The following is a 22147-nucleotide window of genomic DNA, read 5'->3' on the forward strand; positions in this document are numbered from 1 at the left end:
CCAGTTGTTCAGGAACTACAATTCCCATCATGCCCCGTCATGTCTGTGAATGTCAGAGTTTTACAATGTCTCATGGGACGTGTAGTTCCGCAATAGCTAGAGGGCCGTAGTTTGAGGATCCCTGCTTTAGGCAATCTACCAGCATTTTATATTGTTGGAAGAAAGCTAAGAACCAAAAGTAAACTCACACAAACGGCGGAGACAACATACACACACACTCCAAGCAGCTTTTTAATAATCATGACATGTTTAGATGGGTGTCTACTCAGGTTGAATACACTAATCTTTATTACTTACAAAACTCAACAAACATTTTGTCCATAACAGTTTTCTATAATACAAATAAAACACCGGTAAACAAAGAAAGTGGCATTTTTATATCATTTTAAAGGCTTTGATCAATAAATAAAACCAACCAGTGTCATTCTACCGTAGAAACCACAAGTGAAACATTATTCTCCATCACATGTAGATTTGTTTTATGCAATTACATCATTATTTAAAAGGATTATGGGCAGCCTTGGCTTGTTCTCTCCAGGGAGACTAATAGAAGTTGATGAGCAACATTTGCTGGACTAGAGAACCACAACAAATCGGCCTTATTTATATCAGTGTCAGATCTGTGTTGCCTCTAGGAACCAGTTGGGTTCCTACTGCCATGTGTGGCTCAGTTATAAAATAAGCAAAGGAGAATCTGGTTGCCCTGGGCACCACAGTTTAAAAAAAAAAAAAAAAAAAAGTATATTGTAAAAGATCACAGAAATATAAAATCACAAATCAATATTAAAAAAAAAAAAAAAACTTGCACTTATGTGGAAGCATTTTGTTATCCTGGGGTTTCAATATATAAAAACATTCTCGTTTTACTCTAATTTTTGGGTCATTCTATCTCTAAAACTGTGATGTATTTACACCAATTAATATTTACAATACAGTGTTAAATATCCTAGTTACATACAGAAAGCTTAACAAATATAACCTCTACATTTACTATTACTTTTAGGAAAACACATTTTGTTAACAATTATCATTCATTGTATCTGGTTTTTGTATGTCATACCTTGATAGACAGAAGAAATGGTGACTCCACTGCCTTCTACTAGGACATAAAAAACTCGACCTTGATTAGCAAGAAGATGTGCAAAGATTAATGATGGTGTGCTCACTATAGCAACCATAACAGTCAATTGGATGCCACCTTCCATCAAAATAAAATGATGAATACCGATTGGCAGGGCTTTTTTTTTCAGCTGGAACACAGTTCCGGCACTTGTGGAAGGATCTATTGATGCTGGGGAGGTCTTTTGTTGTTTGTGAGGGATTTATTGTGGCTGGGGTAAGTCTCATGTTGCTATGGGGTCAATCATTGCTGGGAGGAACCTACTGTTGAGGGAGGAGTCTTTGTTGCTGACTGCTGGAAGGTCTATTGATGCTGGCTGCTGGGAAATCTATTGTTGCTGGAGGGGATCTATTTTGCAGGGGGTCTTTTGTTGCTGGAGGGGGATCTATTGTTGCTGAGGGCGAGTCTTATGTTGCAGGGAGTCAATCGTTGTTGGAAGGGATCTACTGTTGAGGTAGGGGTCTCTTGATGCTAAATGTAAGGAGTCCATTGTTGCTGGGCTGGATCTATTGATGCTGGGATGCCCATCGTTGCTATATCTATTTTATGGCCTTTCTTGCTAATATTAATAAATTCCATACAAAATAATTAGCACTACAAAATCATACTTTTGTATTCTCTAAAAGGGGCGGTACTGGGAGGTGGGTAAGGGGTGGAACAAAGGAATGGTGCTCGGAGGTGGGTAGGGGCGGAGTCAAAGGGTTACTTGGAAGGGAGGAGTACCTGCACCTATTCTCTGAGAAAGAAAGCCCTGCCGATTGGTCAGAAGAATGAAATATGGTTTGTAATCGGTTGCTAACAATTACTCCCCTTTGTACACTGTTTGCCGTGCTGAATGATTATTAACATGGCTTAAAACATACTATTGGAATACATGTCAAAGATTCAAAAACCACAGAAAATAGCTAATAAAGCATTTACAAACCTAAAGCTTAACACTTCTGGAGTTATTCAGAACTCGGATAAGAATTTGCCTCTGCAGGGAGAAATTTCCCTTTACTGCTGCCTTCTTGCACTATACCACACTGCAAAATACAGCAGTCAGCCTAGTTATAGCCTGAAATGTCTTCTAGCACAGAACTGTAGGTTATATTTATCTTAATAGCAAATGTTCAGACCATGGCAGATGTCTCAAGTTCTCCATCAGTATTGCAAATTTTACTCGTATTTTCTTCATTTTACACAATTTTTTAATGCAAAGTAACTTTTATTTTACAGTTACTGGGTGCTTGTATAGAAGACAATTGCAAAACCTACCCTTTACATTTCATATAGCTCAAAGTAACATTTTTAAATTTTTAAAGAAGTGGTCATTTTGAAAATCCTAAAAATTAAAAAAAAAAAAAAAAAAGTGCAAAAAGTTATAAAGCTGTTTTCTAGACATAGGCTACTGTTATCACTCTTGATGCAAAAATATTTATACTTTTACCAAACCTGAGATTTGGAGGCTATAGTGCTTCTTCGGTAAGGCTGGATTCATGCTTTGCATTGTTAAACTATTTTCAGTTTTGCTTTTTATTAATGCATGTGTTTTCTTGTGCATGAAGATCCATATCGTGTCTTTTGCTGCTGCATTTTTTCAGTTCTCTTCCAAAAAAAGAAAAATGAAGGCTAGTTCACTTCAGTGGTGTCATTGTGTTTGCTGCTGTCTGCTTTATGGGTACGGTATTTTATATGAATAAAAGGTTCTGGACACCTGACCATCACACGTATTTGAGCTTGTTGGACATCGCATTCCAAAACCAGGTGCATAAATCAACATTGCCATTACATGTGGTTTTATGCACACAGCCTACCTTGGCAACAAGTAACTTGTATAATATAAAGAATGAAGTGTTCAGGAGTAAGAAATACACTGCATTATATATAAGGTTTGAGTGCAGTGATGAGGAGTATGTAACACACAGAGTGTAGGGGTCAGGAGTACATAACATACAGAGCACAGGGGTTAGGAGTGCATAACATACAGAGCATGGGGTTTAGGAGTGCATAACATACAGAGCACAGGGGTTAGGAGTGCATAACATACAGAGCAAAGGGGTTAGGAGTGTGTAACATACAGAGCACATGGTTTAGGAGTGCATAATGCACAGAGCACATGGTTTAGGAGTGCATAATGCACAGAGCACATGGTTTAGGAGTGCATAATGCGCAGAGCACATGGTTTAGGAGTGCATAATGCGCAGAGCACAGGGGTTAGGAGTGCATAATGTGCAGAACTCAGGGATCAGAGATGGGTAATATACCAAGCCTAGGAATCAGCAGTGCTCAACAACCATAGCCCAGGGGTCAGGATTGCATAATGCACTACTACAGATGCTCCTCCAGTGCAGCTCCCCCAACTCCATGAACCCTTCTCACCAGATCAGGCAGTTCAGAGTGAAAGGCAGTCCTCCCATGGTGGACATGTGAACGGAGCCAAGGAATAAATAAGGATACCCTCTCTTAAGCTGGCCATAGATGGATGGAAATCCATCCAGTTTAGCAGGGACGAGACAATTTTCACTCTATGTGTGGCCATTCCCGCTAGATAGAAGTTGATCCAATGATTGACTTCTGTCAAATGGGCTAGTTGAAAAATGTTGCATGGTCATCAGCTTAAGCCAGTCTTATCTGACAGCAGAGAGTCGCCACTGTCAGGATATATTACCTAAGCAGGGAAGATTCCTCTATCCACCTCGATTGTGTGGATGGAGAAATCTGTTAATTTTTTTTTTTTTTTCATTCAAACTGTTGGCTGAACAAAAAAAAAAGATCCATCTATAGCCAGCTTTACTCTGGATTGACAGGTGGCAGTAGATGCAACAAGCTAATATAGATGAGATGGTCACGTATCTACAAAAATGTATACACAGTAACTTCATTCTAATGTCGGGAACTGCTTAGATAAAAAAACAAGGCCCATGGCAGTACAAAGTGCACCATTCATTAAACGTTCATATTGTGTTTTAATTGCAGCAAAATACTCCTTTCTAGATTTATTATAAAAATAGCAACTTCAAAGTTCTAAATAAACAAGCTGAGTACCTGGGCACCTCAAATCAGACAATAGTTGTAGTAGAGTAGGGAGTAGCCCCACTGTTCTTACTTGCCTCTGTCAGATGAAGTTGAAAGTAAACCACTGAAGGATTATATCTTCTGCTGTCTGCTCTTTTATTGCATGCTGTGAGTCCTCTGTGCTTTTAGCATACACTGATGGCATAAGGCTTAATCGGGAGAGAAACAGTCCTGCTCTGGTACTCTAATGCAGTGGTCCTCAACTCCAGTCCTCAGGGCCCACTAACAGGCCAGATTTTAAGTATTACCTTGAGGAGAAGCAGACTAGAGTACTGCAATCATTGAGCAGCAAATTCGATCACCTGGGATGTATTTCAGTTATCTTGCAAACCTGGCCTGTTAGTGGGCCCTGAGGGCCAGGGTTGAGGACCACTGCTCTAATGCATCCAAGGAGGAATGGAGTAAAATGGGATTGGTGAGTTCTGGGATCCTGATTCACATGGTAAATGTATCAGGAACAACAGAAATCTGTTCCTAAAATGTCTACACCTATATTTGTTTCCATGAAAAAAATTACTTCTACATTTTTAAATTTCATTAGCATGTATTTAAAGTAGTAAAATGTTCCTTATAATGGTACCTAAGTACAATTTCCTAATTTAAAAAAATCACTTTGAAGTTGGGGGAACAGCCTAAAAACTTGGGTATTTAGTTTCATTATAAATAATATGATACAGCCATGTTTTGTTACTATGCATATCCTTGATTTCTAAGGCCATTAAGCATTGTGTTACATATTTCAGCCACATGCCTGATGAAGGGGTCCTGTGCGCCTCCGAAACGTTGCACTATTTTTTGATGTGATCATATCTTGAATAAAGTTTTTTGGACTGCTTTTGCAAGATCCTTGGTGTGCTGGCGAATATGTATTTACTTACATATTTCAGCCAGACTTATTTACAGTGAAGCTGAAACATGATTGGACAAGAGGTTTACCCAATCAATTAATATTACACTGAACCTAAATGCAATAGCTCTTGCTTGTGTTCTGTGCTGGGACTGTACAGTCACTTCTATTATCCTGAGAAATTAAAGATAGCCCTGCTATATGACTGCCCTGAACAGCCAGACCGAAGGCACACCTGTAAAACCAACAGCTATTTTACACACACGCTTGTACACAAAATACTCTCTAAATATAATAGCATATGACTACCACTGTTGTTTTTCGTGATGGGAGTCCCAACCGCAGTTAACACTTTCAATCAGTCCCATGTCAGTGCATACCACAAAGAAATGGAGAAAGAAAAGTATTTACTCATGCCATTGGCTTGTTCATGCAGACTGTTCATACCTTGAATGTATGCAATACCCACTTTTACTGCATATCTAGGGTATGTATTAATTTAAAAGGTAACTGGAGCTGCCATTTTGACCTGCTTTTAAAAAGTGAAGGCTGTTGGGCTGTCACTTTCTTCCTGGCATCAAGAACTAGTGCGTCACTTACCTGAAACAAGCACGCTGCCATGGAAGTCTAAAAAAGCCCAACAAGTTCCAGGTCTGAGGCTAACTAGGTAGCGAAGCCAGGGTGTAAAAAAGAGCATTGGTGGATCCCATATTTTTATTCTAACAAGTTAACTTTAAGGATTTTGTTTTGCCTAAGAAATGGGATTGTCCCTTTCTGATGAAGTGCTAATTTGTTGGCATCTTCACCTAATGAGCTGAAAACTTAAAGCCGTATAGGCAGCATAGACCCGGTAGCCCAAAGAAGATCAAAATAAAATAAAATATAAATGTGTTTTGCAAAATATATTAACATCACAAATACATAATGGTGTATTATTTACAAATGCATTAATTAGTATTACTGGACATTGGAAGGCTTTTAATCTGTTTTTCTCTTTTAATGGTGTCAGACATGCTGAAAGGTTTTCTTAGGGTTAAGCCCACATCTTTTGGTAGGTTTAATGGTCAGTCCAACAGTGACTGGAAACAATATTATAAACCCACCTTCTAGTCAACAGCAATGTAGGAGAGGCACATAAAACCATTCTGTGCAAAATTTTAACGCAGTATAAAGAAAAAAGTGCAAAACTGTATTGGCCATATTGGTCCATAGAAGACATCATTTTGTGCAGTTGTTTACACCTATTTTTCAGCAATGATACAAACTAATCTGTATCATTTTCCTATATTCAGCAATATACACAAGCCAAAAGGGTACCTGAAGGCAGTATATTTCTGTGTGGAGTCAGAGGCATAGTGAGATCTGTTCATTGATTCCATTGTATGGTTATTTGCCCAGGATGTAATTTCATAGCCCTATAGAAGATACATTTCTCCACTTACCAATATCATAAACTCAGTCCAGGGGTTATTTACTTGTTTACATTTAACCAAAATAATAAATACTATGTTAATAGTTCTTGAGTAGAACTTCAAAGAACTTCCGTCACTGTGCATGTCTATCAACCATATAGTGGAACACAGAGAAAATATAAGGACATCTAAAAGTCTATGCATCTAGTACAGGTGATCTACTTGATAATTTGTGGACAGTCGCTCCATGCTTTTGATTTCCTCTTGGCTAGTGCCAACCATGCTGGCTCAGAGGACACTGGAGAGGCATCAGGAGTGGAGAATCTCTTCGGGAGGTCCTTTGCAAGAGTTACTGGGACGGTCTCTGTAATCTCTACTGTTGAAGAGAATAAATGAGTTAACATATTGGATTTGTACATAAATAAATATGCAATAGTCACCTACTTCATGTTTTCTTTATGGTTTTAAGGACAGGTGCACTTCCATGCCCCTGTTGTCAAAATACCCGCTCTCCCCCTCATGAGCACCCTTAGCAGAAGAGTTACTTTGAACAGCCAATACATTGATCGCCATGTTGCAGTGTACCACCAGGTAGTCTATAGTATAACATCAGATATGCAGTACAGAAGCATCAGGAACAAAAAGCAACTAACATTGCAGTAGGTAGCACTATTAGGACTTGGAGATTGACTGTTAAGAGGTAAGTAGTCAACTGCATAGGGCTGTTCAGGAGGGCAAAAGAGACCTTTTGAAGACATCTGCACAACCTATTTGTTATCAGACGGTACATATTTACGGCCAGAGGCGTAACTACAACCTTAAGGGCCCCAGGTGCAAGAAACCATGAAGGCCCCCCCCCCAACCCCATCCCAGGGGCCTTTCTTATGTTTTGCAGTGGGCCCCCTCCTGCTGTCTTGAGGCCCCCACATGGTGGTGGAACACCAGGGCCTAGTCACAAATGCAAACTTTATGACCCTGGTAGTTCTGCCACTGACTTTACTATTACTAGTGGGCATTTTGAAGAATGAAAGGGAGCACTGTGGAAGATATAAGGGGGCACTCTGGAGGTACTAAAACAGTACCTGCAGAGTGCCCCTTACATCCTCCTTAGTGCCCCCTTGGGATCAGTGGCAGTAGTGGTTGTAGGGGGGATGGGATCAGTGGCGGTGGTGGGGGGAATGGTATCAGTGGCGGTGGTGGTGGTGGGGAGGATAGGATCAGTGGTGGTGGTGGGAGGGAGGGATGGGATAAGTGGTGGGAGGGAGGGATGGGATAAGTGGCAGGGGAATGGAATCAATGGCAGTGGGTGGGGGGGAATCAGTGGCAGAGGGAAAGTGGTGGTGGGGGGGGGTGGGATCAGTGGCAGAGGGATGGTGGTGGAGGGATAGGATCAGTAGCAGAGGGATGGTGGTGGGGGATGGGATCAGTGGCAGAGGGATCGTGGGGGGGATGGGACGGTGGTGGGGGGGTGGGATCAGTGGCAGAGGGATGGTGGTGGAGGGATAGGATCAGTAGCAGAGGGATGGTGGTGGGGGATGGGATCAGTGGCAGAGGGATCATGGGGGGGATGGGACGGTGGTGGAGGGATAGGATCAGGGGCATGGGGATGGTGAAGGGGATGGGATGGTGACACTGGCACCCATCTGTTCTCGGTGTCAGCCAATCCCTCTCCTTGCTTAGCGCTCTCAGCTTGGCTTCACAGTGCCTCCAGTCGCAGCTCTCCCTAAATTGGGACTCTGTCTTCACATTGGCTCACGCATGGGAGATCTCCTCCCCCTTCACTCTACTGGCCCATCAGCTGATCAGCTGACTTTCTCCTCCACCCGACATTGATCTGCTTGGAGGAATGGGCGGAGCGCTGTGCATGCCAGTAGTAGAGTGTTTAATGGCCCGACTGACATGATGCCTGCAATTAACGGCGGTGGTGGGTGGCGCCCACAGTGTACAACTATGTCCGTGACATATTCCCCCTATCATTGCCTAGAAGCGGCGGGGGCGGGCCCCCCCCACAGAGGCGGAACTCCAGGGCCCAGTCGCAAGTGTGACTGATGCAACCTTGGTAGTTTCGCCACTGTTTACAGCTCTCTCCAATTTTTCCCTGTATATCACATGGCAGCAAATGAGGTGAGATCACATATTCTTCGTACTACTTATATGCTGGTGACTTAGAGACTTAAAAAGGATTAAGGTCCTTAGACAACCTACAGGGTTCTAAGTTTCCACTGTTGTAAAGGAGGCAATAGATGGCGGAGTTCATTTCATGTTGCTACACTTAATAGGGTTGAATTACTAAAGGCAAATATATGGTGCACTACGAGTGTAGTTGCTCCAGAGCTTAGGTAAAACTTCACTTTGTAAAGAATACCCAATCACATCCAAGGAAAATAAAAACAGCATTTTTTCTTGCCCATAATTTTATGATCGAAATCAGCAGACCTTCCCTTCATTTCAGAGCTTCCCCTCAGATCTGGTGCAACTGTACTTGCAGTGTACAGTATATTTGCCTTTAGTAAATCAACCTTAAGGTGCAAAACTCAAGGTGAGTTTTTAAAAATCTAAGAACAATGAAAACTGAAGGCTAATGAGTTGCAGTAAGTTTCTGTAATCAGGAGAAGCGGCCTGTTCTTTCATTTTATCCAAGGCAGGACTTCAGTTGTCACCCTTTTTCTAAAATGCCTAACTCTATCCAAACCTTCTGTATTTTGGAAGGTGAACATAAGGGACAGAACGTATTTTTGTAGTCAGTGTCCCCTTTGGGGAGCTTTCCCCCAAATTTGAGTAAAATATATAAGGCTTAGAATCTCTGTCAAGTTTTTTTTATTGCTTTACATGTCCTCATTTTCCAGTGTCTCCTTTCACCTCCTGTCCTCAATACAAAACAGAAAGAATTGAAATCCCAGTGGGCATTCAGACAGCAATAAAAGCCTGAGAGGTTCTAACCCTTTCACACACTTTATGAACTTTGTCTAATTAGGAGAATCCCATTTCTTTCTGTCTTAGTAACACAATAGAAAGTGAGGACAAACCATTCCAATGGGGACATAGAAAGAGAAAACAGCTGACATTAATGCGTCGTGTAAGACAAATGGTGAAAGATCAAATCTATTTTCATTCCAGGTTGTAACACTACAAAACATGGAAATGCCAAACTCTATTTACACTGCATATTTTCCATCAGCAGAAACAACTACTCGGGTAATGCTGGAGTTGTCTCCCCATTCCAAGTTTCTGTCTTCCCTGAGAAGTACCTGTGACAGATGTTGGAAGAGTGTTGGATTTCTGCAGCTGTTCTCTGCGCTGTAGTCTGGTCACCACTGTGTCACCTTTCTTCTCTTCCTGTGGTAGTGGTTTCTGGAGTGAGCCACTTCTGCCTCGGTATTCTCCAGTGTGAATAGTGGATGGCTGCCATTAAATGATGAACAAAAAACAATAAAATATAGGTATAAATGTCATCAGTGTACTGGAAGAAGCTATTTTGTGCCTGAACATAATATTTGTCTAAAAGTTGACAGTAATGTCAGTCAATTCACAAGAAATAAATTACATTACTAGGACACATGATACTACAATGGCATCCAGTTCATGACAATGTTATGAGGCTTGTGCTTTTTTTTTAGGAATGTTACTTCAACCCTACTTCTTAAACAACAGGCTCTTCTTTTAACTGTATATATGTAGTTTGCTTCAGGAACGCTTGTCAGATGCAGCCCACAGACACCACTAGCCCTTAAAACCCAACTCTAACTTCTGAGCTCACCACCTCTGCCTAAAGCCCCCTGCACCTATGTGTAAAGAAAATCCCTTTATATGTAATTTAAATGGAGCTTCTGGACAGTTGCCTGACATCATTGGTCTTTCCTCCTTTAGTCTGAGAGCTGTTCTGTGCAGTAATATTTTGAGCTCAGGGTGTATGTCTATGATGATATGGGTTCACAGGAGGTGGGTTGAATGGCATTATTCAACCTGGAAGACGAATGTTACTAGTGGGGAAAAGAGGCGAATATTGCAAAAAAAGGCTGGTTTTTTTTTGTTTGTTTTTTTTTTTAACTATACAGGTGTCATGGACATGTAATAGTGTCTGGTAGCTTACCTTTTCCTCATGTCTGCAGTAGAGGCCAGACTCTTCCTTCTGGCTGCTTTTATCATCTCTCTTCCCTGTTTGGCTCCACCCCAGGCCATTCCAGGAAGTCTATATTAACCAGCGCACTGCAGGTCTGCTTTGCTGTTCAACAGTGTTTGTTAGTTGTTTCCTGTCTGCCGTGTGCTTGATCTACCTTTCTGTGTACCGACTTTGGCTTGTCTCTGACTACTCCTGTTTGCCTGTGACCCTGATCTTTGGCCTGTCCCTTGGTTACCCTCGTCTGCCTGTTACCCCGACCTCGGCTTACCCATCACTATCCCTTGTGTTCTGAGTGGCTGCTTCCCCTCTCTCCCAACGGAGCGTGACCCGGGGGACCCCAGGGGCCGTGACCTGGGCCCAGCTGCAGCTAAGTCCACCCTTACCACTAGAGGCTCTGGTGAACACCTGCTGGGTCTTAGGCTCTGCATCCTGGGGAATCTTGGGCTCACATTTCTGTCCATCCGCAGCAGTCCGTTATTGGGTTCACTACCTTGCGGTGCACCCCTGCCTCCAACAGGGTGCACTTGTCACCTGGCCACAGGTGACCTGACAACTGGGCATTTTATTCTAAAAATATAAAAAAATCCTGAATTTGGGCTTTAAGACAGAACTACTGTTGAACATTTTATCCAATGAAACTAATCCAAGAGATTTCAAATGCGGTATCTGAATTTAGAATGGAGCAGTGTTCACCTGAATTTCTAGTTAATTTTGCCATGCATTGCACTTCCTTGCTTTTATTCCTCCATATAAGTCAGTGGGAATAAATCTCAAACAGATGGAAAGCTAACTTTAAATATAGATCCCAAATGAAAGCAATTTTGCTGCCTTGCTTCTGAGTCTGCCTTGCTGAATTGCTTCCAAGTATAAACCAAACTCATTATAGCCATTCTTTTCATTCACACACCCAACACACTATACAGCCAGACAGACATAATAATATTCAGAACTGGCAGGTTCCTGTGTTACCTAATCTTTCCTCCTCCATTAAGCCTGTCTATCAGCACCCTCTTCCTGACACAGGGTGATGCACCGCACAATGTCATTCTCCATTGCATTTCTCCATGGTGCTAATTACCATGTTTCAAGCAGTAGAGAAAGTGTGGGGGAGAGGGTGTAGGCAGCATACAGGAAGGTGGAGGAGAAGGTAAGAAAATCTCACCAGTGTGGTAATCCTGATTTACAGTGATGCAGGTAACATAGGATCCTGCAGAACTGCAAACTATGTATAGAAATATCCCCTTCATGAAAGAGGTATTAACCACTCCTTTGTACTGTATACACAAAACTATTTAAGGCTGTAGTTTGGTAGACTGTATATTTTCAACCAAATGCATTCATTTACATTTTCTTTTGCCAATTTGTCTACTTGTTTAGCCTCTCTGACTTGCCGCCTCTCTTCCCTGGACGCTTGCTGCTCCCGAAATCCTTTCTGTTTCTGTAGAGCGAGTGTAATCCATTGAGGCTGAGCAGGCTCAACTTTCTCCATCAACCTGGAGCCATCTAAAGAATGTCGACTCTGGAGAACAGGCCTGTCTGTTAAAAGAAATAGAACGGAACATATTTCATTGGGTTATTGACATTTTCTGTTACAATAAACCTGTTTTATAATTAAAGTACTTGGTTGGTATAAAGAGTTAGGGAGGAAACAGGCATCTTAATTACTGAGCCCCTGAAAGTGGGGTGCTCAGTATGCACATATTGAGTTCCAACTTCAAAAAGGGTTCTACCTTGGCTGTCCTGTAGCATGTGCCTTTACAGAACAACTTCAGAACTGGAAACCACCATCTACATACTGGCCACACCAGTTTTCGGAGCTCACAGAGTGCTCAGGGAGATAGATATGCAGAGGAAGTTTGACGTCTTTGGACTTATGACATGTTCACTTTTCTCTTTAACTTCAATGTAACTTTTTATAAAGATACATTAACTTTTATCCTCAAACAATCTATCTAGGGTAAACAATAACTAGAGAAACCTATGTGGGAAACAGTATGTTAATCTACATATATCCACTGATTTGCAGTTAACTTGTCAATATCTTCCTATGGAAGCTCTTGCTGTTTAGCTTGTCCATGTTCTGTGCAAGTTCCTTATTGTCGTCATTGGGGCAGGCCCACTACTCTCAATTAACTTGAACTTAAAGCATTTGTTACCCAAACATTTCATATTCCTGATATGTGCCTGTTGTACCATGTACGTGTATGAAAAAGTATCCTGTTTTTTTTTGTATTACTTCCTTTGTGTGAAATTCCTCTGCCAGTCCCTCTGCTTTCCTTTTGAAAACTGACCACACTAAACAGGAAAAAATATAGCGTTCAGTTTTCTAGCTATGCTGGGAACTCAGCTAGCTCTCCTCCAATGATTAGACTTGCCCTGACACTCCTTCCCCACACAGCTTCTGGGAAGCTCATTGTCCTGCTGCTTCTCCTCCACCCAGCTCTTGTGCAGCTGAGAACAAAGTGAATGGGATCACTTATAAAAAAGGGAAAAAAAGGTATTTATAATGCTTTTTCAAAATCTATACGCAAAGGTTTTGCCTTTCATTTCTATTTCAAACTGAATGGGTTTTTTTTTTACAAGGTGATCGTTTACAACCACTTCAGTCTACATACAGTATCTCAGAAAGATGAGAACACCCCTCACATTTTTTTAAATATTTTATTATATCTTTTCATGTGACAACACTGAAGAAATGACACTTTGCTACAATGTAAAGTAGTGAGTGTACAACAGTGCAAATTTGCTGTCCCCTCAAAATAACTCAACACACAGCCATTAACCAGAGTTGTATAAAGTAATCGAAACCCATACTTGAGTAAAAGTACAAGTGCTCAATCAAAAAGTGACTTGAGTAGAAGTGGAAGTGCTCGATCAAAAAGTGACTTGAGTAGAAGTACTAAAGTAGTCAACATTTTTTGTACTTAAGTATTGCAGGTAGTTTTTTTTAAATTTTGCTACTCAAGTACTGAAAGTAAAAGTACCAGTAGTTTTGAAAAAAAATTGCTACTCAAGTACTGAAAGTAAAAGTACAAGTACTGTGTTATGTAGTTATTCAAGAAAGAAGTCAAAAGTTTGAACATCATATTGTTTTTTATTATTTCAAATGCAGCTTTTATTTATACATACAGTAGCATTTATTTTCGTATGCGCTGATAATACACATGTTTTCAGCTTCATGAAACCTGCCATCTACTGTTCTGGCAGTGATAATTTTTATAATAGTAACGAGTAACTATGCAGCACAAAATAAAAATATTGGAGTAGAAGTATTAAAATCATTGAAAAAATGTAGTGAAGTAAAAGTGGAAGTAGGAGAAAAAAATTCTACTCTAGGAAAGTACAGATACCGCCTTTCGGTACTTAAGTTCAGTAGTGAAGTAGTTCTACTTAGTTACTATACATCTCTGCCATTAACTATTTCTGGACCAGAAGGATTTTCCCCCTTAATGACCAGGCCATTTTTTGCGATTCGGCGCTGTGTTACTTTAACGGACAATTACGCGGTCGTGCGATGCTTTACCTAAATAAAATTTGATGTCCTTTTTTTTCCCCACAAATAGAGCTTTCTTTGGTGGTATTTGATCACCTATGCGATTTTTATTTTTTACGCTATAAACAAAAAAAGAGCGTATATTCTGAACAAAAAAACAATATTTTTCACATTCTGCTACAGTATATAACATTCCCCCCCAAAAAAATGTGAAAATCAAAAATTTTCAACCTTTTAGGCCAATTTGTATTCTGCTACATATTTTTAGTAAAAAATAAATCACAATAAGCGTATTTTGATTGGTTTGGGCAAAAGTTATTGCGTCAACAAACTAGGGGAAAGATTTATGTAATTCTTTTTAAATTTATTTTTACTAGAAATGGCGGCAATCTGTGTTTTTTAGCGGGACTGCGACATTGCGGCTGACTGATTGGACCCCCTGACTCACATTTTTTACACTTTTGGGGGAACCAGTGACAATACTACAGTAATCAGTGCTAAAAATCAGCACTGTTACTGTAATAATGACATTGGCATAGAAGGTGTTAACCTAGTGGGTGATCAAAGGGTATAATGTGCATCTAGGAGAGTGTTTACTAACTGTGGGGGGAGGGGCTTGTGAAATGACCATAGAGACCTGTGACCCTATATAGTAGGATCACAGGCACTCTGTGATCATTTCAGAGAGAAGAACGGCCGGCAGTGTTTACAACAGCTGACCGTTCTTCTCTCTCAGCGGGGAGCGATCGCCGGTGCCAATCAGTGCCGCCGGTTCCGTGCATCGGGATCCCTGCTGCCTAGTGGGGGCGGGAGTGTGCCACCCCAGGATCGCTCCTACGAGCCGACGTACTCCTATGTCAAGTCGGGCAGCCGAGCCAGCCTGCCGCAGTAAAACTGCGGCGAGCAGTCGGCAAGCGGTTAATGTTTAAATCTCTGGCAACATAAGTGAGTACACCCCTAAGTGAACATGTCCAAATTGGGCCCTATTAGCCATTTTCACTCCCCATTGTCATGTGACTCATTAGTGTTACAAGGTCTCAGGTGTGAATGGGGAGCAGGTGTGTTAAATTTGGTGTTATCGTTCTCACTGTCTCATACTGGTCTCTGGAAGTTCAACATGGCACCTCATGGCAAAGAACTCTATGAGGATATGAAAAAAAGAATTGTTGCTCTACATAAAGATGGCCTAGGCTATAAGAAGATTGTCAAGACTCTGAAACTGAGCTGCAGCATGGTGGCCAAGACCATACAGCAGTTGAACAGGACAGGTTCCACTTAGAACAGGCTTCGCCATGGTGGACCAAAGAGGTTGAGTGCACATGCTCAGCGTCAAATCCAGAGGTTGTCTTTGGGAAATAAACGTATAAGTGCTGCCAGCATTGCTGCAGAGGTTGAAGGGGTGGGGGGTCAGCCTATCACTGCTCAGAACATACGCCACACACTGCATCAAATTGGTTTGCATAGTTGTCGTCCCAGAAGGAAGCTCTTCTAAAGGAGATGCACAAGAAAGCCCGCAAACAATTTGCTTACGACAAGCAGACTAAGGACATGGATTACTGGAACCATGTCCTGTGGTCTGATGAGACCAAGATAAATTTATTAGGTTCAGATAGTGTCAAGCTTGTGTGGCGGCAACCAGGTGAGGAGTACAAAAACAAGTGTGTCTTGCCTACACTCAAGCATGGTGGTGGGAGTGTCATTGTCTGGGGCTGCATGAGTGCTGCCGGCACTGGGAAGCTACGGTTCATTGAGGGAACCATGAATGCCAACATGTACTGTGACATACTGAAGCAGAGCATGATCCCCTTCCTTCGGAGAGAAGGACGCAGGGCAGTATTCCAACATGATAACGACCCCAAACACACCTCCAAGACGTCCACTGCCTTGCTAAAGAAGCTGAGGGTAAAGGTGATGGACTAGCCAAGCATGTCTCAAAACCTGAAAAGAAACACAGGCGCCACTCTAAGTGCAGTAGCTGGAATTTTATTAAAAGGATGCAACTGAATGTGGGGTACTCACAAGGGTAATAAGTAATCAAGCACATCAGAGTGCTACCGCTCTGGCCATCCTGACTCTCCACCGGAGCATTCTCTGATGTGCTTGATTACTTATTACCCTTGTGAGTACCCCACATTCAGTTGCATCCTTTTGATAAAATTCCAGCTACTGCACTTAGAGTGGCGCCTGTGTTTCTTTTCAGTTGGCAACAAGCAAAACTTCTACCTTGTCACTAGAGCTGCCTAAGGAGTGCACATTGGAATTTTTTATGGACTGTGTCACATATGGACTTGTTATATCACATTGATTGTCCTTTTCACTAGTTCATCAGTATGTGTCCAGTATTATCGGTATAGTCTTTTGGTGATACTGTTTCTCCCCGTGGTGCGCCAGTTATTTATTATTTTTATGTCTCAAAACCTAAACCCTATTGAGCATCTGTGGGTCATCCTCAAACAGAAGGTGGAGGAGCACAAGGTCTCTAACATCCACCAGCTCCATGATGTCATCAAGGAGTAGAGGAAGAAGACTCCAGTGGCAACCTGTGAAGCTCTGGTGAACTCCATGCCCAAGAGGGTTAAGGCTGAAAAATAATGGTGGCCACATAAATTATTCACACTTTGGGTCCAATTTGGACATTGTCACTTAGGGGTGTACTCACTTTTATTGCCAGAGATTTAGAAATTAATGGCTGTGTGTTGAGTTATTTTGGGGGGACAGCACATTTACACTATTTATACAAGCTGTACACTCACTACTTTACATTGTAGCAAAGTGTCATTTCTTCAGTGTTGTCACATGAAAAGATATAATAAAATATTTTAAAAAATGTGAGGGGTCCCTGTCCTTGGGGATATGGGACAGACTGGCGAAACGACACGGCTTCAGGTCTCCCCACACTCCACTGGCGCCTTTACTGGACAATCCACGATTCCCCCCGGGCCTCTGTCCTCTCGCCTTCACTTGGTGGACTAATAAAGGTTTTCTCTGCTTAGCAGACTTATGTGATAGTAGGGGTATTTTCCCTCAGAACCGTATTGAAAGACAAATACTCTCTCCCAGAGGGTGAGATTTTTTGTTATACTCAGATCTCTCACTATGTTTCCTCTCTAAAGAGCCTCTGTGATGTAACTACTTCGACTCCTATGGAGTATCTCTGTAATAATATTGATAAACAGACGGGTTATATTTCCACGATATATACCGTATTACATGATGACGATGTTAAATTGCCATATATGACCTGGTGGGAAGCAAACCTGGGGGAGAAGATGGATAGGGCTGAATGGAACAAGTTGGCGCTACTGAATTTGAAATCCCTGATCAATACTTGCCTGATAGAAGCCAATTATAAGGTTCTTCTGAGATGGTACATGGTCCCTGTCAGGCTGGCAGCGGCGGTCCGGGAGGCCTCTCCGTTGTGCTTCCGAGGCTGCGGTCAGTCTGGCACGATCATGCATATTTGGACCTGCCCCAAGGTCCGCAGATTCTGGATCCGGGTATATAATTTTATATATTCAATCACTGGCATTAACCTGACTAAATCCCCTGCCCAAGCGCTTTTGAGCAAACCGATAGAACTGGCCCCTAAACACACTAAACGTTTGGTCGCTCTTATCTTTACAGCGGCCAAGATCACCATAGCTCGTTCCTGGCGATCCCCGGTGATATTGCTAGAGCTGCTCAAAGCTAAGTTAACCTGGATTATGGTAAATGAACGAATGGTGGCTATCCTCCAGGACAAGTTACCCCTCTTTGAGAAGACCTGGGACCCCTGGATGAGATATCTGGCGGGACCCCAGTAATACCTATTTTGGTTTCCTTGAGGTGGGCCTGGACACCAATCTTTCCTTGCTCCTGTACCCTATCCCTTTCTCTACTTCCTCCTTTCCCTCCCTTCTCCCTCAGACTTTCTTCTCTTCCCTTTCTATTTCTCTCTTTTCTTTTCTGTATCTCTGCTGATCTATACTTTAACTGACGCGGTCCCCTTGGGATCCCATTGGGTTTGACAGCGCCACCTAGTGCGGCTATATTGTTATGCATTGTTGTACTTTAAATTGGTGCATTACTGAGGTTGCACGGATGTCCCGGAGCCAGGGGTTGGCGGTGGGTTGGGGTCTGGACGGCCGCTCCCTTCCACTCGGCGCAGTGTGTTCCCTTGCGGGGCGCCGGGGGGCGGGTCCGGGCCTGGCCCGGGCCGCCTCGGTCAGGGACGTAGAAAGCAATGTATAGCTTAGAACTGCTGATCGCTGTTATGCGTTCCTTCGGAGACTGTGTCACTAGTTCTGTTTTCTGATTTGTATTAATGTATTCCACAACGGATGTCTTCCACACTCTTTTATTGTGTATTTTTCCTTTGCACTTTAACCAAATAAAAATGTATTGAAAGTAAAACATGTGAGGGTTGTACTCACTTTTGTGAGATACTGTAAATGCTGGGCACTCTCTTCAGATTCATTTAGTTTCAATTAACCTCAGGTAGTGTTTATTGCACCCCTGGTCACTATACGAATTTATAAGCTGTAAAATAACTATGAAATACAGCAGAAAAGGAAACAAGTGCTAAATGTGATTTTTGTAGCCACTTTACAATCCCTTCCTTGGAGTCAATTGAGGGACATAAAATTCTGAAGGGATAACTGGACTTTAGAATACAAAAAAACGGTAGACCAGTCATGGTTCGGCACGGTAGTTGCAGGGGGATCAATGAGCACTTCAGCTGAGATAAAACCGCACTCGATGCCTACATTGGCAAGACTCCCAGAAGTGAAACCCGGTCTGACTCAACCAGCAGTGGTAGATTAAAGAAGACCCACTAAAGAATTGAATTTAGTAGAGTTGAGAGATATAACCATTCTCCTAAGAACACTAGTAAAAACTGAGCATGCAGGATATAGGAGAGGTTAAAGCTTCTAACGCTGGTATACTGTATTCCAATGTCCAATAATCCAGTTGTCTTCAGAATCCTATTTTTTTTTTAATTGACGAGATAAAAAGCTAAATTATTATTTCTCTGTGGAATTTAAACATCCTACAGAAGTTTAATTTTGATATCTCAATGCTATGGTTTACAGCTGTCAGTTTCATTTTAGATAATTATTAAAGCAGCAGTCAAAAAAAGAGTCATTAGCTTTATGAAGGGGTCAATTATGATAAGTGGATCCCATTTTCAGTTCTCTTTTGTAGTATTAAACAACAGAAATCATGAAACTGAGCTATAACTTTTATTTAATTAGGAAACTGTATATCACTAAACCTAAGTGCAATAATATATGCACATACATTAATAATATGCAAAGTCATTTTGCTCTTATTCAGCTTCCTATGAATTATTTTTCATTTTCATTAAATCCATTTAAAAAATATATGCAAATATCAAAAAGCATAATTTAATGTAATTATGACTTTTTAAGTGCTAGAGGCATTTAGGTAAGCGCAAACATTTAATCAGAAAGACAATTGGGAAGCCATAATGGGGGCAGATAAAGACAGAAATGATACAGTAACATTCAGATACAGGTAGGGATAGTAAGTCTCAGGCATGGAGAATAGCAGCCGAGATTAGAACAGAACAGAACTGAGATAAGAACAGGAACAGATATAGGTAGACAGGAAAGTTTTAGGAAAGATCGGGGGACTGCAAAAGGGACAAACACATTAAATTGATTGCAAAGTTATATTTTTTTTAAATTAAAATAACAAACATGAGATACTTACCTGCTCTGTGCAATGATATTGCACAAATTGGTCCGAACTTCCTTTTCTGGGGTCCTCTACTGGCGATCTCGGCTCCTCCTATCTTCCGAGCACCCCCATAGCAAGCTGCTTGTTATAGGGGCACTTGTGTGGGCTCAATCCCAAGCTGGGCTATGGGCACCTAAATAAACACACAGTGTAGCTTGGCCCAGCTCCCTCCTCACAGGATTTGATTGACAGCAGCAGGGGTCAATGGGCTTCGGTGCTGCCTCTGTTTCCTGTGAGGAAAGAGGAAGCAGTGCTGATGATCTCAGTGCTGGACTGGATCAAGGTTTGGGCTCAGGTAAGTATTTAGGGGGGCTGAAGGGAGCTGATCATTGAAGGTTTTTTTACCTTAATTCAGAGAACGCATTATTAAGCTTTTACAACAGTGGCAGCCAGTTCGTTGCAGGCGCAGGGGCACTGCCCCCTTATCCATGCGCCTGGCCCCCTAATCTAAATGCAGGGGTGCCAGACGCATGGAGTTCAATGGGGCTTTTTTTTTTCTGGCATCACCTGATTAGAGACAGAGGCTCTAATAGGACGATGCAAAGGGTGGACAGCAGTGCGCCCCGAGCCCACCCATTGTGTGACAATAGCGAATACAAATTCGATATTGTCACACGGATCCTTCTCTTGGCCAACAAGGTAATGGGTCCGATACGCGCTTCCTGATTGGCCGCAAGGCAAACCCCATGCCATTGGCCGAGGAGGAGGCGGGAGCGGGAGGACTCGCGGAGACGTGCCGCCGGGGGACTGAAGAGAAGCCGCCGCCGGGACTGCTCCAGGGCTCCAGGTAAGTGCCCTGGTCTGGGGGGGCACACTGCATTGAAGGGAGCACGCACGCACGCTGGTCTCTGCACTGAAAGGGGCATGTACGCTTGTCACTACATTGAAAGGGGGCACGCACGCTGGTCACTGCATTGAATGGGGCATGTACGCTGGTCACTACATTGAAAGGGGGCATGTATGCTGGTCACTGCATTGAAAGGGGCATGTATGCTGGTCACTGCATTGAAAGGGGGCATGTATACTGGTCACTGCGTTGAAGGGGGCATGTACGCTGGTCACTGCATTGAAAGGGGGCATGTACGCAGGTAACTACATTGAAAGGGGGCATATACGCTGGTCACTGCATTGAAAGGGGGCATGTACGCTGGTCACTGCATTGAAAGGGGGCATGTATGCTGGTCACTGCATTGAAAGGGGGCATGTACGCTGGTCACTGCATTGAAAGGGGCATGTACGCTGGTCACTGCATTGAAGGGGGCATGTACGCTGGTCACTGCATTGAAAGGGGGCATGTACGCTGGTCTCTGCATTGAAGGGGGCATGTACGCTGGTCACTGCATTGAAAGGGGGCATGTACGCTGGTCACTGCATTGAAAGGGGCATGTACGCTGGTCACTGCATTAAAAGGGGGCATGTCCGCTGGTCACTGTTTTGATGGGGGCACGCTGGTCACTGTTTTGAAGGGGGCACACTGGTCACTGTGCATTAAAAGGGGGCACTCTGGTCACTGTGCATTGAAAGGGGTGGTCACTGTGCATTGATAGGGGGCACGCTGGTCTCTCTGCATTGAAAGGGGGCACGCTGGTCTCTCTGCATTGAAAGGGGGCATGCTGGTCTCTCTACATTGAAAGGGGGCACGCTGGTCTCTCTGCATTGAAAGGGGGCACACTATACCTTAATTACTGAAGGCCCATTTCACACTTTTGCGACCTCAAAGTCACGCAATTTTTTACAGCGTTTTTTGCCGCAAAGCAATGCCTATTACATTTTTCTGTTTGCGCCCCCTAAATATTTTGAGCACCAGCCGCCACTGTTTTACAACCACTTTAAGAACAAAGAGTATAAGTACATATAAGTAGATTCAAGTACGGACAGACCCAAATAGAGTGAGATAGGGACAAAAATTAGGGTAAACCTGTGCCCATACTTTGTGGATTAAAGTATTTACATATTCTTACAAGCACTTAAATGCACTTTAAAATGGGATCTCATTCACTACGGTAGTTTTAGGCATTGTGCAGAAATTCATCTTCACCCTATCTTTTCTATGGAATCAGAATCTTGGCAGCAACCAACAGATGCTAAAATTTGCTAGAAACTTACTTAAACTGACTTAAAGTGGACTATCACTCAAACTGCACAAATCAGGAACCTTGCAAAACTTTTTGAAAGGAAAAAAAGAAAACACATATTTACTCTTCCTTGCAGGCATTTATTTCCCTGATTTTTTTAATTTTTCTAATTTCTAGGGCTCTTCTCTCAGTGGCCACTTTTAAAAAAGTGCAGATGATACATATTCAGCTACTTGGGCCGAATATCCGAGAGTACCAGTCGGATCAATAGAAACCAGCCA

The 22147-nt window shown here is 42.4% G+C and overlaps 1 protein-coding gene across 2 annotated transcripts in view; it reads right to left on the reverse strand.

Annotated features, from left to right (window-relative positions):
• Positions 1-5040: 5040 nt before the first annotated feature.
• Positions 5041-22147, reverse strand: part of CRACD (capping protein inhibiting regulator of actin dynamics) — a 273094-nt gene continuing 255987 nt past the window's right edge. For both annotated transcript variants that reach the window (XM_082264866.1, XM_082264865.1), the window contains 3 exons: positions 11902-12092; positions 9685-9838; positions 5041-6812 (listed from right to left, as the gene is read on the reverse strand). In XM_082264866.1, coding sequence (XP_082120992.1) covers positions 6655-6812; positions 9685-9838; positions 11902-12092 — 503 coding nt within the window. In that variant the 3' untranslated portion in view covers positions 5041-6654. The remainder of the gene's footprint in view (positions 6813-9684; positions 9839-11901; positions 12093-22147) is intronic.

The sequence above is a fragment of the Pelophylax lessonae genome (assembly GCF_965119305.1).
Source record: "Pelophylax lessonae genome assembly, chromosome: 1".
Lineage (NCBI taxonomy): Eukaryota > Metazoa > Chordata > Amphibia > Anura > Ranidae > Pelophylax > Pelophylax lessonae.